The sequence below is a fragment of the Hemicordylus capensis genome, chromosome 3, assembly GCF_027244095.1.
Source record: "Hemicordylus capensis ecotype Gifberg chromosome 3, rHemCap1.1.pri, whole genome shotgun sequence".
In the NCBI taxonomy this organism is placed as follows: Eukaryota; Metazoa; Chordata; class Lepidosauria; order Squamata; family Cordylidae; genus Hemicordylus; species Hemicordylus capensis.
This window is the reverse complement of record NC_069659.1, coordinates 200,378,364-200,398,216: the sequence shown is the minus strand read 5'-3', so window position 1 is coordinate 200,398,216 and position 19,853 is coordinate 200,378,364. Positions and strand designations below refer to the sequence as shown.

At 45.2% G+C, this 19,853-nt stretch overlaps 1 protein-coding gene across 1 annotated transcript; it reads right to left on the bottom strand.

The window, feature by feature from the left end:
- Window positions 1-3,426: 3,426 nt before the first annotated feature.
- Window positions 3,427-17,425, bottom strand: LOC128348938 (synaptotagmin-like protein 2; the record flags this gene model as incomplete). Its single annotated transcript, XM_053304727.1, has 4 exons — window positions 3,427-3,874; window positions 8,092-8,297; window positions 8,895-8,994; window positions 17,404-17,425. Coding segments are annotated over 4 exons (474 nt in total), but the record flags the coding sequence as incomplete, so codon positions are not given.
- Between the last annotated feature and the right edge of the window lie 2,428 nt (window positions 17,426-19,853).

Here is a 19,853-nt window from a genome sequence, read left to right as displayed (position 1 = left end):
TGGATTGCTTCTCCTCCACTTATGGATATAACCATGATCAGCCAAATTGGGTGTGATGTCATTTTGCTTTCTAGAAAGAGAAGCATTGTTAGCCAGTGAAAAGAGCTTCAGCCATGAGCACAATCGAGCAGCCATCACTTGCATGGTTTCCATGATCCTGATACCTGGAGAATGCGAAGTGAGTCCGTCATTGATGGCTGTAAGCTGAAAAATAAGGGACAAATGGCACCCCATGAGGGACAGACTATTTGGGGCTAAAATAAATGCAGTCCCTGCTAATAAGGGGCGGTTTATTTTATTTATTTTTACATGTATATTCTGCCCTTCCTCTGAGAAGCCCAGATCAGTGTACAAGGTTTATGTTTGTTTGTTTGTTTGTTTGTTTGTTTAACATTTTTTATACTGCCCAAAACTTGAGTCTCCGGGCGGTTTACAATTAAACTTGCCCTGAGGTTACGTCACCCTGTTGGTAACCTTAACTGAGGGCATCCTGGGGAAAGGGAGTGTCAAAAAGTACTGCTTCCCCACTGCAGTGGGCATTTTTTAGGCAAGTTGCACTGGACTGCTCTTTCACTGCACCAATACTTCCTTGCTCTGAATATCAGCCGGGATCCTTCCCTTCATCATCATTTCCTTCACCTTTTATTTTCCAGAATTCAGAAGATGATTGACTGGGGCAAACCTTCTTGGAAACTGCCATTCACCGAGTCAGGCCATTGGTCCATCTAGCTAAGATTTGTCTACATTCTACACTGACTGGCCGCAACTCTCCAAGAATTTCAGGCAGCAGTCTTTTTCTGGAGATGCTACCAGGGCTTGAACCTGGAACCTTCTTCACGCAAGCATGCAGATGCTCTTCCACGGAGCTATGGGGCCATCCCTTAAGAAGAATATCTTCCAGCATTCACTTGCAATTGCCCATCCAAATGCAAACCAAGGTGACTCCTGCTTAGAAAAGGGACAATTCTTTTGGATGGGGTTGGGGACCCCAAAACACCACTTTATGTATGTATGTATGTATGTATTTATTACCTTTTATATCCCGCTCTTCCTCATGACAATTGTAATAAAATAAACTATAAACATATTTACACAATTTCTTCCCTGCTCTCTGGGCATCTACCCAATGTCACATAAAATCTAAGGTATAGATGATGGAGCTCTACCGTCTGAAGATGTGTCTGGCTGATCCAGTCTGATGTTGCAGACCATTAATACAGGTTTGCAGTGGAGAGAAAAAAATAGCAAAGTGTTTCAGAATGAAGAACTGAGAAGGACAAACAAAATCTTTTGGTTTATTATGTATAAGTTAAACATCAAGACATGTTTTCATAGGTGTAAGGCACAAGGCCCTACAGCATTAAGAAATATTTTTCCTGCTTCCCAGTGAAATGCATAAAAGTCATATAGCCAGGTTGTGAAGCGTAGAGAACAAGGACAGTATCTTCACACTTGTCAAAAGCCTTCCAGGCCTGTTCATGACATTGACCAGTACCTATTTTGCGGGTTTATAAAGTGTTTTCAACTGTTAAAGTAAAAGAGAGATGGTATTGCCACGTATTTGCCTGATCATCCTGCAAAGAGATTGAAGGACAGCGTAATCTGCTACTGTGATTACTATTAACCACAGTATTAAATATTAATTAATATCCTATAAAGCACTCTCTCTTAAATTAGAGTTCATTGAAACGCAGATTATGAAATGAACAGAATAAAGTGCCAAATATTTGCCCCTGATGAAGGTAAGGGACATCTTGGTTATATGAACATACCCGTTACAAAGAGAGTTATTTGCATAGGTTTGCCTTAACAGGAACGGCAAGGAAGGAAGGGAAATCTGAGTAATGACGTTTAATGCGTCCACTAAAGAGCACAGCTCTGTCAAATAAATAAAGCCTTTGGATGCCAGAGGAGAGACCACAACTCAGTGAGAGAGAACATGCCTGGCTTGTCAAAGATCCATTCTTTGCAGACATCATATAGAGAGGAGAGCTGGTCTTGTGGTAGCAAACATGATGTCCCCTTAGCTAAGCAGGGTCTGAATGGGAGACCACATGTGAGCACTGTGAGATATTCCCTTCAAAGGATGCAGCTGCTAAGAGCATCTAGGTTCCAAGTTCCCTCCCTGGCTTCTCCAAGGTAGAGCTGAGAGAGACTCCTGCCTGCAACCTTGGAGAAGCCGCTGCCAGTCTGGGTAGACAATACTGAGCTAGATAGACCAATGGTTGGACTTAGTATATGGCAGCTTCCTATGTTCCTATGACTGAATATACAGTTTCAAGTAGGTGGGTGGGGGTGGGAAAGGCCCCCACCTGAAGACCACTGCAGCCAGTTAGGATATAGTCAGGTAGGGTTTATCAGCCTTGGGTCCCCAGCTGTTGGGACTACAACTCCCATCATCCCCAGCCACCATGGTGATGACAATTGCAGTCCAACCACATGTGGGGATTACAATGGCATCGGCTGAGAACTCTTACAGCAGAGGAAGGCTTAATTCTTCTGTGGCCTGTCACCCGGCCCCCTTAGTAGATTCTCTGTGGTCTAAACTTACGAAGCAAGAACACAGGCATTCAGGATTTTGCAGCAGTTAAGGTGTAAGTTGCCCGTATTAAATTCTTGAGGGGTAGCCATGTGAAGTCTGTTACAGTACCCCAACATTAAATGATTTCAACCTTGGACCTTCTCCAATCTTGTACCAGTCAGACAGACTGGTGGATTTATTGCAACAAATGTTTTTGTGGACAAGAGGCTCTTTCACCAGGGACCCCAATAAATCTGTTCGTCTTTAAAATCCCACAGGGATCCCTCTTGGGGTATGCCCCTTCCCCTTTAAGGATGTAGGAAGTACCTTGTTGGATTAGACTGTATTCAACACTTGTTTCCAGGGGTCAGCACACAAACGGTCAGAAATGGGATTGTGGTCCGATAGCAGACTGAAGTGCTTCCTGGAGACTCGCTAATGAAATATTTTTCATTATATCAAACCATTAAAATCTTCAGCATTCTGAGCCCGATTCAAACATTATGCTGTACATGTGTTTGTGTGAATGACTGTACTGTACCTGTGTTCCTTTCAAAAGTGAACCTGGATACAGGCCCTTCAAATGCCTGGTATAGAGAGGTACTTCTGTACCTGTGTTCAGCATAACATGTGAATGAGTGTACCTGTGTACAGATCTGTACCTGTATACATTGTGCACCTGTACAAGTGTTGAACATAACATGTGGATGGGAGATGAATGCCAGCTCCTGGAGAACTCTCAGTCGATCCTGGAGAGCTGGTAACCCAGGCATATCCTAGTACAGATTTTTCATGTTTCATTTGCATCATGGTTTGCTTCAACTTTGTTGTGATACTGTGTGTACTGGTGGCTGTACTAGCCAAAGTTTTGTCATAACTTCCTCTATGGGGAGGCACAAACGAAACAGCATCATGGACACTGTAATAAAATAAACTATAAACATATTTACACCATTTCTTCCCTGCTCTCTGGGTACAAACCCAAAGTCGAATAAAATCTAAGGTCTAGATGATGGAGAGGTGACGAGCAGCAGGTCTTTCAGCTAGCTGGGATGTAAAATCCGCTCAGTCCTCTCTTGGGATGAGTAATAATACCTTGTCCTTTCGAAGTGCATTGCACAGGCAATCCTGAGGTCAGCCAGCTTTGCATTGGCCCTCTTCTCTGTGTAAACGGTTCTCCGTTCCTCTGTGGGCTGCTGCCAGCTGTTCATTTCAGCTTCCTTTTTCCAGCCAGAGAGCGCAAAGGCAGGGACGCTTCAATCCATTCATTCGCCGTGGTCATCATTTCCTGCCAAAATGCGACCTCCTCTTGTGTGGAGTCCATCCAGTCAACGGCAATCCCATAGCTGGAGCCTTTGAAAGAAACAAGAAACAAGTGAGCCTCGGGGAGGAGGAGAGCTGGTCTTGGGGTAGAGAACGTGAATGGTCCCCTTTGCTAAGCAGGGTCTGCCCAGGTTTGTATTTGGATGGCTGTCTACATGTGAGTACTGTCAGATATTCCCTTTGGGGGATGGGGCGGTAGTTCAGTGGAAGTAGGGCTGGAGAGACATCTGCTTGAAACCTTGGAGAGCTGCTGCCAGTCAGTGTAGACCAGGGATTCTCAACGTTGGGTCCCCAGAAGTTATTGGACTTAAACTTCCATAATCCTCAGCCCCAGCGGCCTTTGGTTGGGATAATGGGAGTTGAAGTCCCATAACATCTGGGGACCCAACGTTGAGAATCCCTGGTGTAGACAATACTCAGACAGACAGACCAAGGGTCCTATGTCCGCTAGGCTGACACCATGCATTTGATCAGGAGGACTCGAGGGAATGTGCTAAAATGAATGACAGGGAATGCCCACTGTAATACCCTGGTTCCTTCCAAATGGCCATAGGAATGCATGGCATTTCCAAATGGCCATTCGGTGCATTTCATGGCCATTAGGAAGAAACCAGTGCATTTCAGTGGGCATTCAATGCCATTCATTTTAGAATGCCCACCGTAGGACTTGCATACAGAAGGTCCTCGGTTCAATCCCTGGCAGCATCTCCAGATAGGGCTAGAAAGATTCCAGCCTGAAACTTTGGAGAGACGCTGCTAGTCAGTGTAGAGCAGGGATTCTCAGCATTGGGTCTTCAGATGATATTGGACTTCAGCTCCCATAATCCCCAGCCAAAGGCCGCTGGGGCTGGGGATTATGGGAGTTGAAGTCCAATAATATATGGGGACCCAACATTGAGAATCCCTAGTGTAGACAGTACTAAGCTAGATGGACCCAGGGTTTGACTCAGTATGAGGCAGCTTCCTATATTCCTACGAACTGCTGTATCAGCGGCTATGAAAAGGGGCAACCTATGATCGTGCTCCTTTTTTGAGAGGTCATAATCTCTGCTGAAAGCAGTCACGTTCATGGTAGGACTGTGTGTATCATAGGAACATAGGAAGCTGCCTCAGGCTGGGTCAGACCATTGGTCCATCTAGTTCAGTCTTGTCTACACAGACTGGCAGCGGCTTCTCCAGGACTGCAGGCCAGAGTTTCTCTCCGCCCTGTCTTGGAGTTGCCAGGGAGAGAACTTGGAACCTTATGCATGCAAGTAAAAAGATGCTCTTCCACTGAGTTATGGAACCTGCTGCATGCAAGTGTGCAGGTGCTCTTCCCAGAGCGGCCCCATCCCCTGAGGGGAATATCTTACAGTGCTCACACATGTAGACTCCCATTCAGTGCAAACTAGGGTGGACTCTGTTTAGCAAAGGCGGCAATTCATACTCGTTACCACAAGACCAGCTCTCCTCCCTTAATGGTGTTCCTTGTCAAACACAGAAGAAAAGCACCATTGACTGTCTAAAATGGAAATACCCTATGGAAGATGACTCTGAATTTAAGACGATCCCCTTAAAAAGTAGAGGTTACATTCAAGTTATACCTACATTGACTCAAAAATAACAGGACTCTGAATATAAGATGACCTCCTGATTTCTAAGATCAAAATACTTGGAATAAACCTAGTCTTGTATTCAGGTAAATACAGTATAGTCACAGCGGTTAGATCTAGCTGTTTTTCTTGAGCGACCTGAGGTTTGCCAGCCCTGCCCTCCAGGATCCACTACTGAAAGTAATCCTGGAGGTTCTTCTGGCCTGGTGTGGTGACAGATATTGCATTACAAAAATGGGAGCAGGGGGAACCTTGCAGGAAGAGCTCCAGTCAGGGTTGGCAACCCTGTTACTCAAGGCCACTCATTTAACCCACAGGCTCTTCCAGGCTCAACGACACTGGTCTCGGAAGCAGGGATGGCCGACTTGAGACTCTCCAGATGTTGGTGGACTACAACTCCCATTGTCCCCAGCTGCAACACATATATATCACAGCAGTTCTCAGAGCAGTTTACATAGCAAAAGGGATGAGGAAATGGCTCTCTGCTCCAAAAGAGCTCATGGTCTAAAACAAGCTGAGAGAGAGAGGGGTGGGTGACGCGGAGAGATCCTAGCAAGAGCCACTGGGAAGGCTGCTATACTTTGTGTGCTGAACAGGGCCAGCTACTCTCCCCCTGCTGAATGGAAGAGAGCCGCCATTTTGGAAAAGTGTCGTTTGGCTCAGTCAGCAGGAGCCCCTTGAAGGAGGGCGGCCTTTGCCTGAGGGGGCTGCTCATTCATTATTCGCTGAGCAGCTGCTGTCCTCTCTGTTTTTCCACAGAAAAGTTCCCAAAGCAATTTCTATAGCAACAGCAAGGAGAAAAGATGGTTCCCTGCCCCAAAGAGGCTCCCAATCTAAGGGAGGGAGACACAAGGGAGACCCCCAGCAACTGGGAGGGATGCTATTCTAGGCTGAATAGGGCCAGCTGCTCTCCCCGGCCGCCATTTTGAAAAGGCGCTTCTTGGCCCAGCAGAGGCCCCTTAACGAGGCCGACCTTTGCCTGAGGGGGCCGCTCTTTCATTATTCACTGAGAAGCTGTCCCCTCTGCTTTTCCACCGGAAAAGTCCCCAAAGCAGTTTCCAAGGCAACAGGAGTGAGGAGATGGTTCTCTGCCCCAAGGGGCTCACCGTCTAAAAAGAAAGACAAAGGAGAGCCCAAGCAACAGCCACCTAGGCTGGGCTGGACAGGGACAGCACCTCTAAATGGAAGAGAGCCGCCATTTTGAGAAGGTGCCCCCTAGCCTGGTCAGCAGGTACTTAACGAGGCCGACCTTTGCCTGAGGGGGGCTGCTCATTTATTATGTATGGAGCAGCTGTCCCCTCTGCCGTTCCACAGAAAAGGTTCCCAAAGGGGCTTCCACAGCAAAAGGCATGAGTAGATGGTTCTCTGCCTCCAAGGGGCTTGCAGGCGAAAAAGAAACACCAACGAGACGCCAGCAACAGCCACTGGGAAGGACACTGGGCTGGGCTGAATAGGGACAGTTGCTCCCCCTCTTGTGGGGTACGAGAGAGCCGCCATTTTGAGAAGGTGCCCTTCGGCCCAGTCAGCAGGGGCCCCTTCAGCAAGGCCGGTCTTTGCCCCACTTCTTATTTATCCCCCTCACTTGTCTACCCTGCTTCTCGAGCAGAAAAATTCCCCAAACAGCTTTCATAGCAAAAGCAAGGAGAAGATGGTTCCCTGCCCCACAGAGACACAAGAGAGACGCCAGCCAACAGCCACTGTAGGGACAGTGTACTGGTCTGAAGAGGGACAGTTGCTCTCCCCCTGCTAAATGCAAGAGAACTAGACCACTTTCTAAGAGGTGCCTCTTTCCTCAGTTAGCATGACTGCTGCATTTCACCATCATCTTAAGCGACAAATTGAAACAAACTCTTGCACAAATATATCAATAGGATCATATAGTCAAGAATGACAGGGAATGCCCACTAAGATGCACTGGTTAGAAACATAGGAAGCTGCCATATACTGAATCAGACCATTGGTCTACCTAGTTCAGTATTGTCTTCACAGACTGGCAGTGGCTTCTCCGAGGTTGCAGGCGGGAATCTCTCTCAGCCCTGTCTTGGAGATGCTAGTGAGGGAACTTGGAACCTTCTGCTCTTCCCAGAGCAGCTCCATCCCCTGAGGGGAATCTCTGACAGTGCTCACACTTCTAGTCTCCCATTCATATGCAACCAGGGCAGACCCTGCTTAGCTAAGGGGACAAGTCATGCTTGCAGCCACAAGACCAGCTCTCCTCTCCTCTCCATTGGCCATTCAGAAATTCCATGCAGTCCCCTTGCCATTTGGAAAGAACCAGTGCATTTTAGTGGGCATTCGCTGTCATTCATTTTAGGATGTCCTGACCCGAGTCCAGTGTACAACTTGCATGCTGATGGCTTCAGGTTCAACCCCTGAAATCATCCGGGCTATGTTAGTCATGACTACATCCTACTAAAATTAATGGGAAATTAATGGGAAATGAACGGTACTCATTGATTTCAATGGTGCAGAGGCCTGGCTTGCTGTGAATTCTAATTTCCGCCCAGCCACGCTTCTGAAGAGAAGCCCTTTCCATTTTGATTTGCGGTCCAAAACATACCCTTTGGATGTCTGCTCTCCCTGTTTATATTTTCTGGGCAAGGAGAACATGTTTCATGTCGAAACTGGAATGAGGCGAAAGGGCCTCGTTATTACCTGTCCCAAGTCCCAGCCGGATCCCTCCCAGAAAGTGATTGGTCAGTTTCTCATGATCCCAGACGGTCAGCTCGACACAGGCATCCTTCAGATCTTCTGTATGAAAGCCGTCGTACACGATGGTGTGGTTAAACACCGGGTTGGAGTCCCTCTGGACAATGCGGGTCTTCTGGTAGCTCTTTTTACTGGTGTCTGGAAGAACGTAGCTTGCAAGGGAGAAAGAGCATCTGACATCAGGCAGAATGGCGACAGAGAAATGTCATCTTCCACTTATTTTTTCCAGTCATTCAGCTAAGCAAACAGAATTCAAGCCCTCCGGAGCCTAGCTATTACTATTTATTATTACTTTAATATCCACGATGGAACTTGGATCCCAAGCCAAGAGAGCGGAGTTCATAGTGGCAACATTTAACACACTTAAGAGGCCTGCTGGGATAAAAAAAATATCAAGAGATGATTGGAAAACGAGCAGGGAAGGCACCACCAAGTGAACCTCAAGTGGCAGGGAGTTCTACAGAGTGGGGGATCCGAAAAAGCTCTGTCCTGCATCGCCACCAACTGAGCATCAGACAGAGGTGAGAAACAAAAAGAGGGCTTCCCTCATGGATCTTATGTGGTGGGTGGAGTCATGTTCAGATATGTTGGCTCTAAACTGCTTAGGGTTTAAAGTGGTAGGGACACCTCTGAGCATTTCTTTGTCAGCGAAGGTATGTGTGATGAATGAGCACCATGGAAGCATATGGTTGTGCTTGCTTGGGTCCGTGTGGGTATGAAATCCACCCCCCGCCCCATGACACACCTACCATTTCACAAAGGAGCCCACTCCGGAGGGACGTAACTGGGGCAGATCTTTGGTGTCCTTGACCCAGATATGGACCTCCCCAGACGGAGGGGTCTTTCGACCTGCCATGCAGGATCAAGAGACATAGTTGGTTGGTTGCCAAGAAGTATGGTAGCTTCCTTCATCCAAAAGTCTTAATAAAACAGATCCCAATGGACAGTAAAATGTGCTATAGTGGATAAACTGGGGCAGGTAGATTCCTGTTCACATCCCTGCTCATTAGCGGGGCTCACTGGTGACCCAGTTGCTCTCACTCAATCTCGCCTACCTTGCAAGGTTGTTGTGAGCATAAAATAGGAGGGAGACTGTGTGTACTGCCCTGTGCAAGGAAAACATGACATTGATAACAAGTGAAACCATTCTTTACTTTATAATATGGGGTGGGGCCATAGATCAGTGGCAGAGCATCTGCTCCGTATGGAGAAGGCTGCAGGTTAAATATTTGGCAGCATCTCCAAGAAGGGCTGGGAAAGACTCCTGCCTTGGAGAAGCCGCAGCCAGTCAGTGTAGACAATACTGAGCAGTAGTATAGGGGCATACCTGCTGTCAAAAACCATGTGCTTTTGTTTACAAACAAAAGCACGTGGCTGGAGGATGACGTCACAGTGACGTCACGGGGGCGGGGGCTTGCAGCTGTCAAAATGCGCTTACGTCACCGGAAATACGTCATCGGAAGGGCTTGAGGAGACCCCCACGTGACCGGGAAGGGCCAGAAGTGGGGGACGCCCTTACCCCCGGAAGTCTGGCACCCACCCTACCACGCCTACCCCAGAATATGTCCAGACATGTCCGAAGGGGTGCATGTGACCCCTCTACGAACACGCCTAGCCACCCTGGACCAATAGGAACAGGTTTCAGGCTCCGGAGAGGTCCGAGTGAGCGGGTGTGATAATGGTCGGGCGGCCATTTTGTGCAACTTTATTGGGCGAAAAGGCCCAGAGGAGACCCCACGTGGCAGGGAAGGGTCAGAAGTAGGGGTACGCCCTCACCCCGGAAGTCTGGCACCCACCCTACCACCCCTACTCCAGAATATGTCCAGACATGTCCGAAGGTGGACATGTGACCCATCTACGAACACGCCTAGCCACCCTGGACCAATAGGAACAGGTTTCAGGGTCCGGAAAGGCCCGGGTGCGCAGGCATGATAATGGTCGGACGGCCATTTTGTGTAACTTTATTGGGTGAAACGGAGTCAAGTGAGCCCTCTACGAACACGCCTGGCCATCCTGATTCAGTACGAATACACCGTTTCTCTCTGAGCCACTTTGTTTTTGCAGACCCACGGTTTGAGCGATCATGGGTTCCCCAGAGAGATCCTTGGAGGATATTGTACAAGAAACAATTGTAAATCCCTAGCCTGAGAAAGCATTCTATTAGTACAAGTTCTGATGATGAGAAGTTTCCACCAAAGTCCCCTAATTTCCTTTCTTCTGACAAATACAAACATGCACACATTTTTTAAAAGCAAGACATCTCTCTCTCTCTCTCTCACAAACACACACACAACATTTCTGGGATATATATCCTTTGGTTGCAAAGCTAAGCACACAAGGGTTACCTGGGAGTAAGCCCTCATGGGTTCATTAAGGCTTTGAGTTAGAAACTGTATAGAATGGTTGCAATCTGGACTGCTATGATTTAAATCACTTCACAGAACTTAGTTTTAATGATTTAAATCTCAATTTAAAACACCATTTCCTAGTAAAAGTAAAATTCTTGTTTTCTAATATAATCTTAGTACGTATTGAGAGATGTAATACGTATTCAGAGATCATAATGCTGTTTCATTCGGGCAACCAGACCTTGCATTTCTTTGTTGCACTCTTTGCATTTTTGCACACATGCCTGACTTACCCACATGTACAGAAACTTGATTAAAATACTCCCAAGTGAGGTCTCTTTTAAGCGTGCAACCCTGATAGGTGTTTCCCTTCTAAAATGGAGGATACAGCTGGAAAAGGTTTCCTCCATGTTCCTGTTGCTTGCCCAGATCTATTCCAACCTCCCCTGATCTCCTAGGCCTTCTTTGGTTGCAAAGCTAAGCACACAAGGGTTACCTGGGAGTAAGCCCTCATGGGTTCATTAAGGCTTTGAGTTAGAAACTGTATAGAATGGTTGCAATCGGGGCTGCTATGATTTAAATCACTTCACAGAACTTAGTTTTAATGAGTACTTTTACTTTTGCAGTACTTTTACTTTTGCAGACCGGCAGGGAAACGGGCGTCCCACCCGTTTCCCTGCCGGTCTGCAAAAGTAAAAGTACTTTGCAAAAAGTACTTTTACTTTTGCAAAAGTAAAAGTACTTTGGCAGACCGGCAGGGAAACGGGCGGCGGGGAGATGTCCTCCCGCTACCTTCCCTGCCGGGCTCAGGCTGCAAAAGTCTTTAGGAAGGCTTCAGCGCGTGCGCGTGCAGAAGCCTTCCTAAAGTCTTTTGCAGCCTGAGCCCGGCAGGGAAGGGGGCGGGAGGACATCTCCCCACCGCCCGCTTCTGAAGAGTCATCTCGGGGCCCGGGCGAGATTTAAGGAGGCGGGAGGGGGCTTCAAGCGGGCAGCAGCAGCAGGGGGCCGGGGCTTCAAGGGGGCAGCCATTTTTTTTAAACGGAGCAGCCATCGGAGGAGGAGCCATCGGAGGAGCAATTTTTACAGTAAATACGGCAGCAGAGTGTGGAAAGCGCGGGAGGGGTAAGTAAAGCCCCCCCCCGCCCTTAATGGAACCCCTCAAACTACCCTTCCGAACCAAAACCACCCCGTGACCGGACCGGTCTGGAGGCCTTTAGAATGGCCTCCGAACCGGTCTGTGCACATTCCTACTTATTTCAACAGGGAGCATTTCAACAGGGACCAAGTCCAGGGACTGCATCGGAGAAGCCCCAAACAGCCGCCAGAAGAGTTGGCGGAAGCCGCAGGCAAACAAGAACATTAATAAAACAGCTACAATGTAAAATAAGTCTCATAAAGTTAAACAAATTAAACTAAACAAGTTAAAAGACCAGACTAAAACCACAATTTTTAAAGTTTCAAATTGAAAGTCAACTATCAAAACTACACCCTCTTTAAAAGTATGCATTTTTTAAAGGGTTGCTAAAAACACCAAGTTTTTTTAAAAAATTCTGAATGTTTTAAAACTAGTGCCCCCCAGGTGAGACACGAACACACAACCATGGGTTGTGTTTTTGTACAAATACCCTATGCTATCCATTGCGCGTGTGGAAAAATTCTATTTATTAATAACTTTCTAAAAGTCATCTTAAAAACCTTGGGTTTTCAAACATTGGTGGAACACACATTTTAGAAATCTATGTTCTACACACAGCTTTTAAAACTAGAACCTGTTCACTTGGATGCAGAGCTAGAGGCCTTGTAAAAATACTTAAGAACCAGGCAAAAGAACAAGCTAGCTCTTGAACACAGGGCAGTCAGAGTTATTATATGTCTTTTCTGACACCACACTCACTGGAGAAAGTAATGAATGAGTAACACAAAGGGCAAAGTTTCATGTAAAGTTACACATACAACATAAAGAACACAAATGAATACAGAGTTGTAAAGTATAAAGAATATGATATTCTACATAGAGTGTCAGACACAGTAGTGTATGTACTTGAGAAGGCACATTTCCATATCATAGTTTAGGGTTGTCCAAGACCATGGGTAGATTGTGCTCACATCTGAAAAAACAAAGTAACAATTTCAATGTGGTTGCTAAATGCTCAGTGTAAAGTAGTAATTTTCCATTAAAATAAACCCGTTATTTCCTCAAGGTGCGGATAACTATCACTTACTGTAAGCCCCCCCCCAAGGGAGCGCTGTGCAGGTATGGCTGAGCATACCTAATAGTCACAGAACATCACCCTAAAACTCTGCTCCTCCAGAATAGGAAGCTATAGTACAGCCATGTGGCAGGCGGACCAACACATGGCTTTTTTTTCTGCAAATGGCTGTTTCTACAGAGAAACAATATGTAGCAGGCTACTCTGCTCCACTCTGTGGAGTTCTCTCTTTTGCCCTAAAGAATTAGTCACTCCTTCAAACCAAAACATTCATCATAAAACTTTTGTGGACCAGAATCTGCAGCATCACAGGCATCTGATGTATGGGATTGCTGATCCACAACAGCTCATGCTGAAACTAGAAGATAAAACATGGCCTCACAGCAGTTTAAGAAAACGTTTGAAACCCACATGCCTAAAATTCAAACTGGCAAAATCAAAAATTATTTATTTATTAAATTTCTATACCACCTTTCATTAAAATAATCTCAAGATAGTTCACCCAAAAAGTTAAAACAAGACTACAAAAATTACACAATTAAAATATTAACTAGAATATAAAAATACTGATCTGATTAAAAAAGAAAAACAAGCACAATATAACCGTAAAAGATACAGAGCATCAGCAATGGAAACAAGCATGTAAAAGCCTGGGTAAAAAAAAACCCCTGCAGGCCTGAAATTGAAACGGGGGAGGGAATAAATCCAACACAGGGTTGGGGAAGCTCTCTTTACCTGAGACCCAGACTTTATATCCCAACACTTTCAAATATACAGGTTCCGTTTTTAACCTTGTCTAATTAGCTGTGTGCAAACTACCACCCCACTCAATCCCCCAAAACCTGAATATGCTATTTATTGCTAAATAAATATGCTATTTTATTGGTGAAGGTGATTAGAACTGCCTGGAAAAGGGGCAGGGGTTGGGGGCAAAGAGAATTCATGGTGGATTAAAGCAAAATTAAACACACACACACACAGACAACAACATCTATAGAAATAGATGAAGACTACACTAAGTCTGAGATATTAAAAGCAGCAATAAGACTAAAAAAATGCACTGAGCTTTACAGTTAAGGTTGCAATCCTATACAGACTTACTAGGGAGAAAATCTATTGATACTGATGCTACTTACTTCTAAGCAGGCATGCATAGAATGATTTTGCATTATAAAGCCAAATAAATAAATAAATAAATAAATAAATCCTTAAGGATGCAGACTGCAAAAGTGACAGTTTTAAATTAATACAGGGGCTTATTATTATTTTTACTGAGAATAGGAGATTTGCTACTTACTGCATGCTGGAATTTCAGGAGAGAGAAAGCTTTCTGTGGGCCACATGCTTTCAGCCACCTGGCCCACGCCTATGCAAACTTGGTGGGATGGCCCTTGATGGAACAATGGGCTTATCGGGTGTGGTGTTTCAAGAGAGAGAGAGAACTTGGTGGGATGGCTCTTGATGGGACAACATGATGGGGTTATCTGGTGGTGAACTCATCTCCCTTCAGGGACCCTTATTCTTCAGATAAAGAGCCTTGAATTTTAATTTATTCCTTCAAATAAATTTCCTTGAATTTTAAAAGTCTCCGTTTTGCACTTTGAGTGTGGTGAATGGGGAGATGTTAAACTGAGGGGCGAGGGGAGAGACCATGTGTGAATCATTTGCTGTAGTGTGTGGAATTTGCTAACTGGGATATTACCTTTGCTGCAAATGGATGCAAATCTAGGATCCTCTAGTCTGTATCAGAAACATGAGCAACAAATTTCATAAAGACTAGAGAGGATCCTAGATTGGAAATCCCCTACAATGATGGGATTTCCAATCTAGGATCCTCTAGTCTTTATGAAATTTGTTGTCATGTTCTGCATACAGACTAGAGGATCCTAGATTTGCATCCCAATTTGCAGCAAAGGTAATATCAGTTAGAAAAATTCCACACACTACAGCAAATGATTCACACATGGTCTCTCCCCTCGCCCCTCAGTTTAACATCTCCCCATTCACCACACTCAAAGTGCAAAACGGAGACTTTTAAAATTCAAGGAAATTTATTTGAAGGAATAAATTAAAATTCAAGGCTCTTTATCTGAAGAATAAGGGTCCCTGAAGGGAGATGAGTTCACCACCAGATAACCCCATCATGTTGTCCCATCAAGAGCCATCCCACCAAGTTCTCTCTCTCTCTTGAAACACCACACCCGATAAGCCCATTGTTCCATCAAGGGCCATCCCACCAAGTTTGCATAGGCGTGGGCCAGGTGGCTGAAAGCATGTGGCCCACAGAAAGCTTTCTCTCTCCTGAAATTCCAGCATGCAGTAAGTAGCAAATCTCCTATTCTCAGTAAAAATAATAATAAGCCCCTGTATTAATTTAAAACTGTCACTTTTGCAGTCTGCATCCTTAAGGATTTATTTATTTATTTATTTATTTGGCTTTATAATGCAAAATCATTCTATGCATGCCTGCTTAGAAGTAAGTAGCATCAGTATCAATAGATTTTCTCCCTAGTAAGTCTGTATAGGATTGCAACCTTAACTGTAAAGCTCAGTGCATTTTTTTAGTCTTATTGCTGCTTTTAATATCTCAGACTTAGTGTAGTCTTCATCTATTTCTATAGATGTTGTTGTCTGTGTGTGTGTGTGTTTAATTTTGCTTTAATCCACCATGAATTCTCTTTGCCCCCAACCCCTGCCCCTTTTCCAGGCAGTTCTAATCACCTTCACCAATAAAATAGCATATTTATTTAGCAATAAATAGCATATTCAGGTTTTGGGGGATTGAGTGGGGTGGTAGTTTGCACACAGCTAATTAGACAAGGTTAAAAACGGAACCTGTATATTTGAAAGTGTTGGGATATAAAGTCTGGGTCTCAGGTAAAGAGAGCTTCCCCAACCCTGTGTTGGATTTATTCCCTCCCCCGTTTCAATTTCAGGCCTGCAGGGGTTTTTTTTTACCCAGGCTTTTACATGCTTGTTTCCATTGCTGATGCTCTGTATCTTTTACGGTTATATTGTGCTTGTTTTTCTTTTTTAATCAGATCAGTATTTTTATATTCTAGTTAATATTTTAATTGTGTAATTTTTGTAGTCTTGTTTTAACTTTTTGGGTGAACTATCTTGAGATTATTTTAATGAAAGGTGGTATAGAAATTTAATAAATAAATAATTTTTGATTTTGCCAGTTTGAATTTTAGGCATGTGGGTTTCAAACGTTTTCTTAAACTGCTGTGAGGCCATGTTTTATCTTCTAGTTTCAGCATGAGCTGTTGTGGATCAGCAATCCCATACATCAGATGCCTGTGATGCTGCAGATTCTGGTCCACAAAAGTTTTATGATGAATGTTTTGGTTTGAAGGAGTGACTAATTCTTTAGGGCAAAAGAGAGAACTCCACAGAGTGGAGCAGAGTAGCCTGCTACATATTGTTTCTCTGTAGAAACAGCCATTTGCAGAAAAAAAAGCCATGTGTTGGTCCGCCTGCCACATGGCTGTACTATAGCTTCCTATTCTGGAGGAGCAGAGTTTTAGGGTGATGTTCTGTGACTATTAGGTATGCTCAGCCATACCTGCACAGCGCTCCCTTGGGGGGGGGCTTACAGTAAGTGATAGTTATCCGCACCTTGAGGAAATAACGGGTTTATTTTAATGGAAAATTACTACTTTACACTGAGCATTTAGCAACCACATTGAAATTGTTACTTTGTTTTTTCAGATGTGAGCACAATCTACCCATGGTCTTGGACAACCCTAAACTATGATATGGAAATGTGCCTTCTCAAGTACATACACTACTGTGTCTGACACTCTATGTAGAATATCATATTCTTTATACTTTACAACTCTGTATTCATTTGTGTTCTTTATGTTGTATGTGTAACTTTACATGAAACTTTGCCCTTTGTGTTACTCATTCATTACTTTCTCCAGTGAGTGTGGTGTCAGAAAAGACATATAATAACTCTGACTGCCCTGTGTTCAAGAGCTAGCTTGTTCTTTTGCCTGGTTCTTAAGTATTTTTACAAGGCCTCTAGCTCTGCATCCAAGTGAACAGGTTCTAGTTTTAAAAGCCGTGTGTAGAACATAGATTTCTAAAATGTGTGTTCCACCAATGTTTGAAAACCCAAGGTTTTTAACATGACTTTTAGAAAGTTATTAATAAATAGAATTTTTCCACACGCGCAATGGATAGCATAGGGTATTTGTACAAAAACACAACCCATGGTTGTGTGTTCGTGTCTCACCTGGGGGGCACTAGTTTTAAAACATTCAGAATTTTTTTAAAAAACTTGGTGTTTTTAGCAACCCTTTAAAAAATGCATACTTTTAAAGAGGGTGTAGTTTTGATAGTTGACTTTCAATTTGAAACTTTAAAAATTGTGGTTTTAGTCTGGTCTTTTAACTTGTTTAGTTTAATTTGTTTAACTTTATGAGACTTATTTTACATTGTAGCTGTTTTATTAATGTTCTTGTTTGCCTGCGGCTTCCGCCAACTCTTCTGGCGGCTGTTTGGGGCTTCTCCGATGCAGTCCCTGGACTTGCTCCCTGTTGAAATGCTCCCTGTTGAAATAAGTAGGAATGTGCACAGACCGGTTCGGAGGCCATTCTAAAGGCCTCCAGACCGGTCCGGTCACGGGGTGGTTTTGGTTCGGAAGGGTAGTTTGAGGGGTTCCATTAAGGGCGGGGGGGGGCTTTACTTACCCCTCCCGCGCTTTCCACACTCTGCTGCCGTATTTACTGTAAAAATTGCTCCTCCGATGGCTCCTCCTCCGATGGCTGCTCCGTTTAAAAAAAATGGCTGCCCCCTTGAAGCCCCGGCCCCCTGCTGCTGCTGCCCGCTTGAAGCCCCCTCCCGCCTCCTTAAATCTCGCCCGGGCCCCGAGATGACTCTTCAGAAGCGGGCGGTGGGGAGATGTCCTCCCGCCCCCTTCCCTGCCGGGCTCAGGCTGCAAAAGACTTTAGGAAGGCTTCTGCACGCGCACGCGCTGAAGCCTTCCTAAAGACTTTTGCAGCCTGAGCCCGGCAGGGAAGGTAGCGGGAGGACATCTCCCCGCCGCCCGTTTCCCTGCCGGTCTGCCAAAGTACTTTTACTTTTGCAAAAGTAAAAGTACTTTTTGCAAAGTACTTTTACTTTTGCAGACCGGCAGGGAAACGGGTGGGACGCCCGTTTCCCTGCCGGTCTGCAAAAGTAAAAGTACTGCAAAAGTAAAAGTACTCATTAAAACTAAGTTCTGTGAAGTGATTTAAATCATAGCAGCCCCGATTGCAACCATTCTATACAGTTTCTAACTCAAAGCCTTAATGAACCCATGAGGGCTTACTCCCAGGTAACCCTTGTGTGCTTAGCTTTGCAACCAAAGAAGGCCTAGGAGATCAGGGGAGGTTGGAATAGATCTGGGCAAGCAACAGGAACATGGAGGAAACCTTTTCCAGCTGTATCCTCCATTTTAGAAGGGAAACACCTATCAGGGTTGCACGCTTAAAAGAGACCTCACTTGGGAGTATTTTAATCAAGTTTCTGTACATGTGGGTAAGTCAGGCATGTGTGCAAAAATGCAAAGAGTGCAACAAAGAAATGCAAGGTCTGGTTGCCCGAATGAAACAGCATTATGATCTCTGAATACGTATTACATCTCTCAATACGTACTAAGATTATATTAGAAAACAAGAATTTTACTTTTACTAGGAAATGGTGTTTTAAATTGAGATTTAAATCATTAAAACTAAGTTCTGTGAAGTGATTTAAATCATAGCAGTCCAGATTGCAACCATTCTATACAGTTTCTAACTCAAAGCCTTAATGAACCCATGAGGGCTTACTCCCAGGTAACCCTTGTGTGCTTAGCTTTGCAACCAAAGGATATATATCCCAGAAATGTTGTGTGTGTGTTTGTGAGAGAGAGAGAGAGAGATGTCTTGCTTTTAAAAAATGTGTGCATGTTTGTATTTGTCAGAAGAAAGGAAATTAGGGGACTTTGGTGGAAACTTCTCATCATCAGAACTTGTACTAATAGAATGCTTTCTCAGGCTAGGGATTTACAATTGTTTCTTGTACAATATCCTCCAAGGATCTCTCTGGGGAACCCATGATCGCTCAAACCGTGGGTCTGCAAAAACAAAGTGGCTCAGAGAGAAACGGTGTATTCGTACTGAATCAGGATGGCCAGGCGTGTTCGTAGAGGGCTCACTTGACTCCGTTTCACCCAATAAAGTTACACAAAATGGCCGTCCGACCATTATCATGCCTGCGCACCCGGGCCTTTCCGGACCCTGAAACCTGTTCCTATTGGTCCAGGGTGGCTAGGCGTGTTCGTAGATGGGTCACATGTCCACCTTCGGACATGTCTGGACATATTCTGGGGTAGGGGTGGTAGGGTGGGTGCCAGACTTCCGGGGTGAGGGCGTACCCCTACTTCTGACCCTTCCCTGCCACGTGGGGTCTCCTCTGGGCCTTTTCGCCCAATAAAGTTGCACAAAATGGCCGCCCGACCATTATCACACCCGCTCACTCGGACCTCTCCGGAGCCTGAAACCTGTTCCTATTGGTCCAGGGTGGCTAGGCGTGTTCGTAGAGGGGTCACATGCACCCCTTCGGACATGTCTGGACATATTCTGGGGTAGGCGTGGTAGGGTGGGTGCCAGACTTCCGGGGGTAAGGGCGTCCCCCACTTCTGGCCCTTCCCGGTCACGTGGGGGTCTCCTCAAGCCCTTCCGATGACGTATTTCCGGTGACGTAAGCGCATTTTGACAGCTGCAAGCCCCCGCCCCCGTGACGTCACTGTGACGTCATCCTCCAGCCACGTGCTTTTGTTTGTAAACAAAAGCACATGGTTTTTGACAGCAGGTATGCCCCTATACTACTGCTCAGTATTGTCTACACTGACTGGCTGCGGCTTCTCCAAGGCAGGAGTCTTTCCCAGCCCTTCTTGGAGATGCTGCCAAATATTTAACCTGCAGCCTTCTCCATACGGAGCAGATGCTCTGCCACTGATCTATGGCCCCACCCCATATTATAAAGTAAAGAATGGTTTCACTTGTTATCAATGTCATGTTTTCCTTGCACAGGGCAGTACACACAGTCTCCCTCCTATTTTATGCTCACAACAACCTTGCAAGGTAGGCGAGATTGAGTGAGAGCAACTGGGTCACCA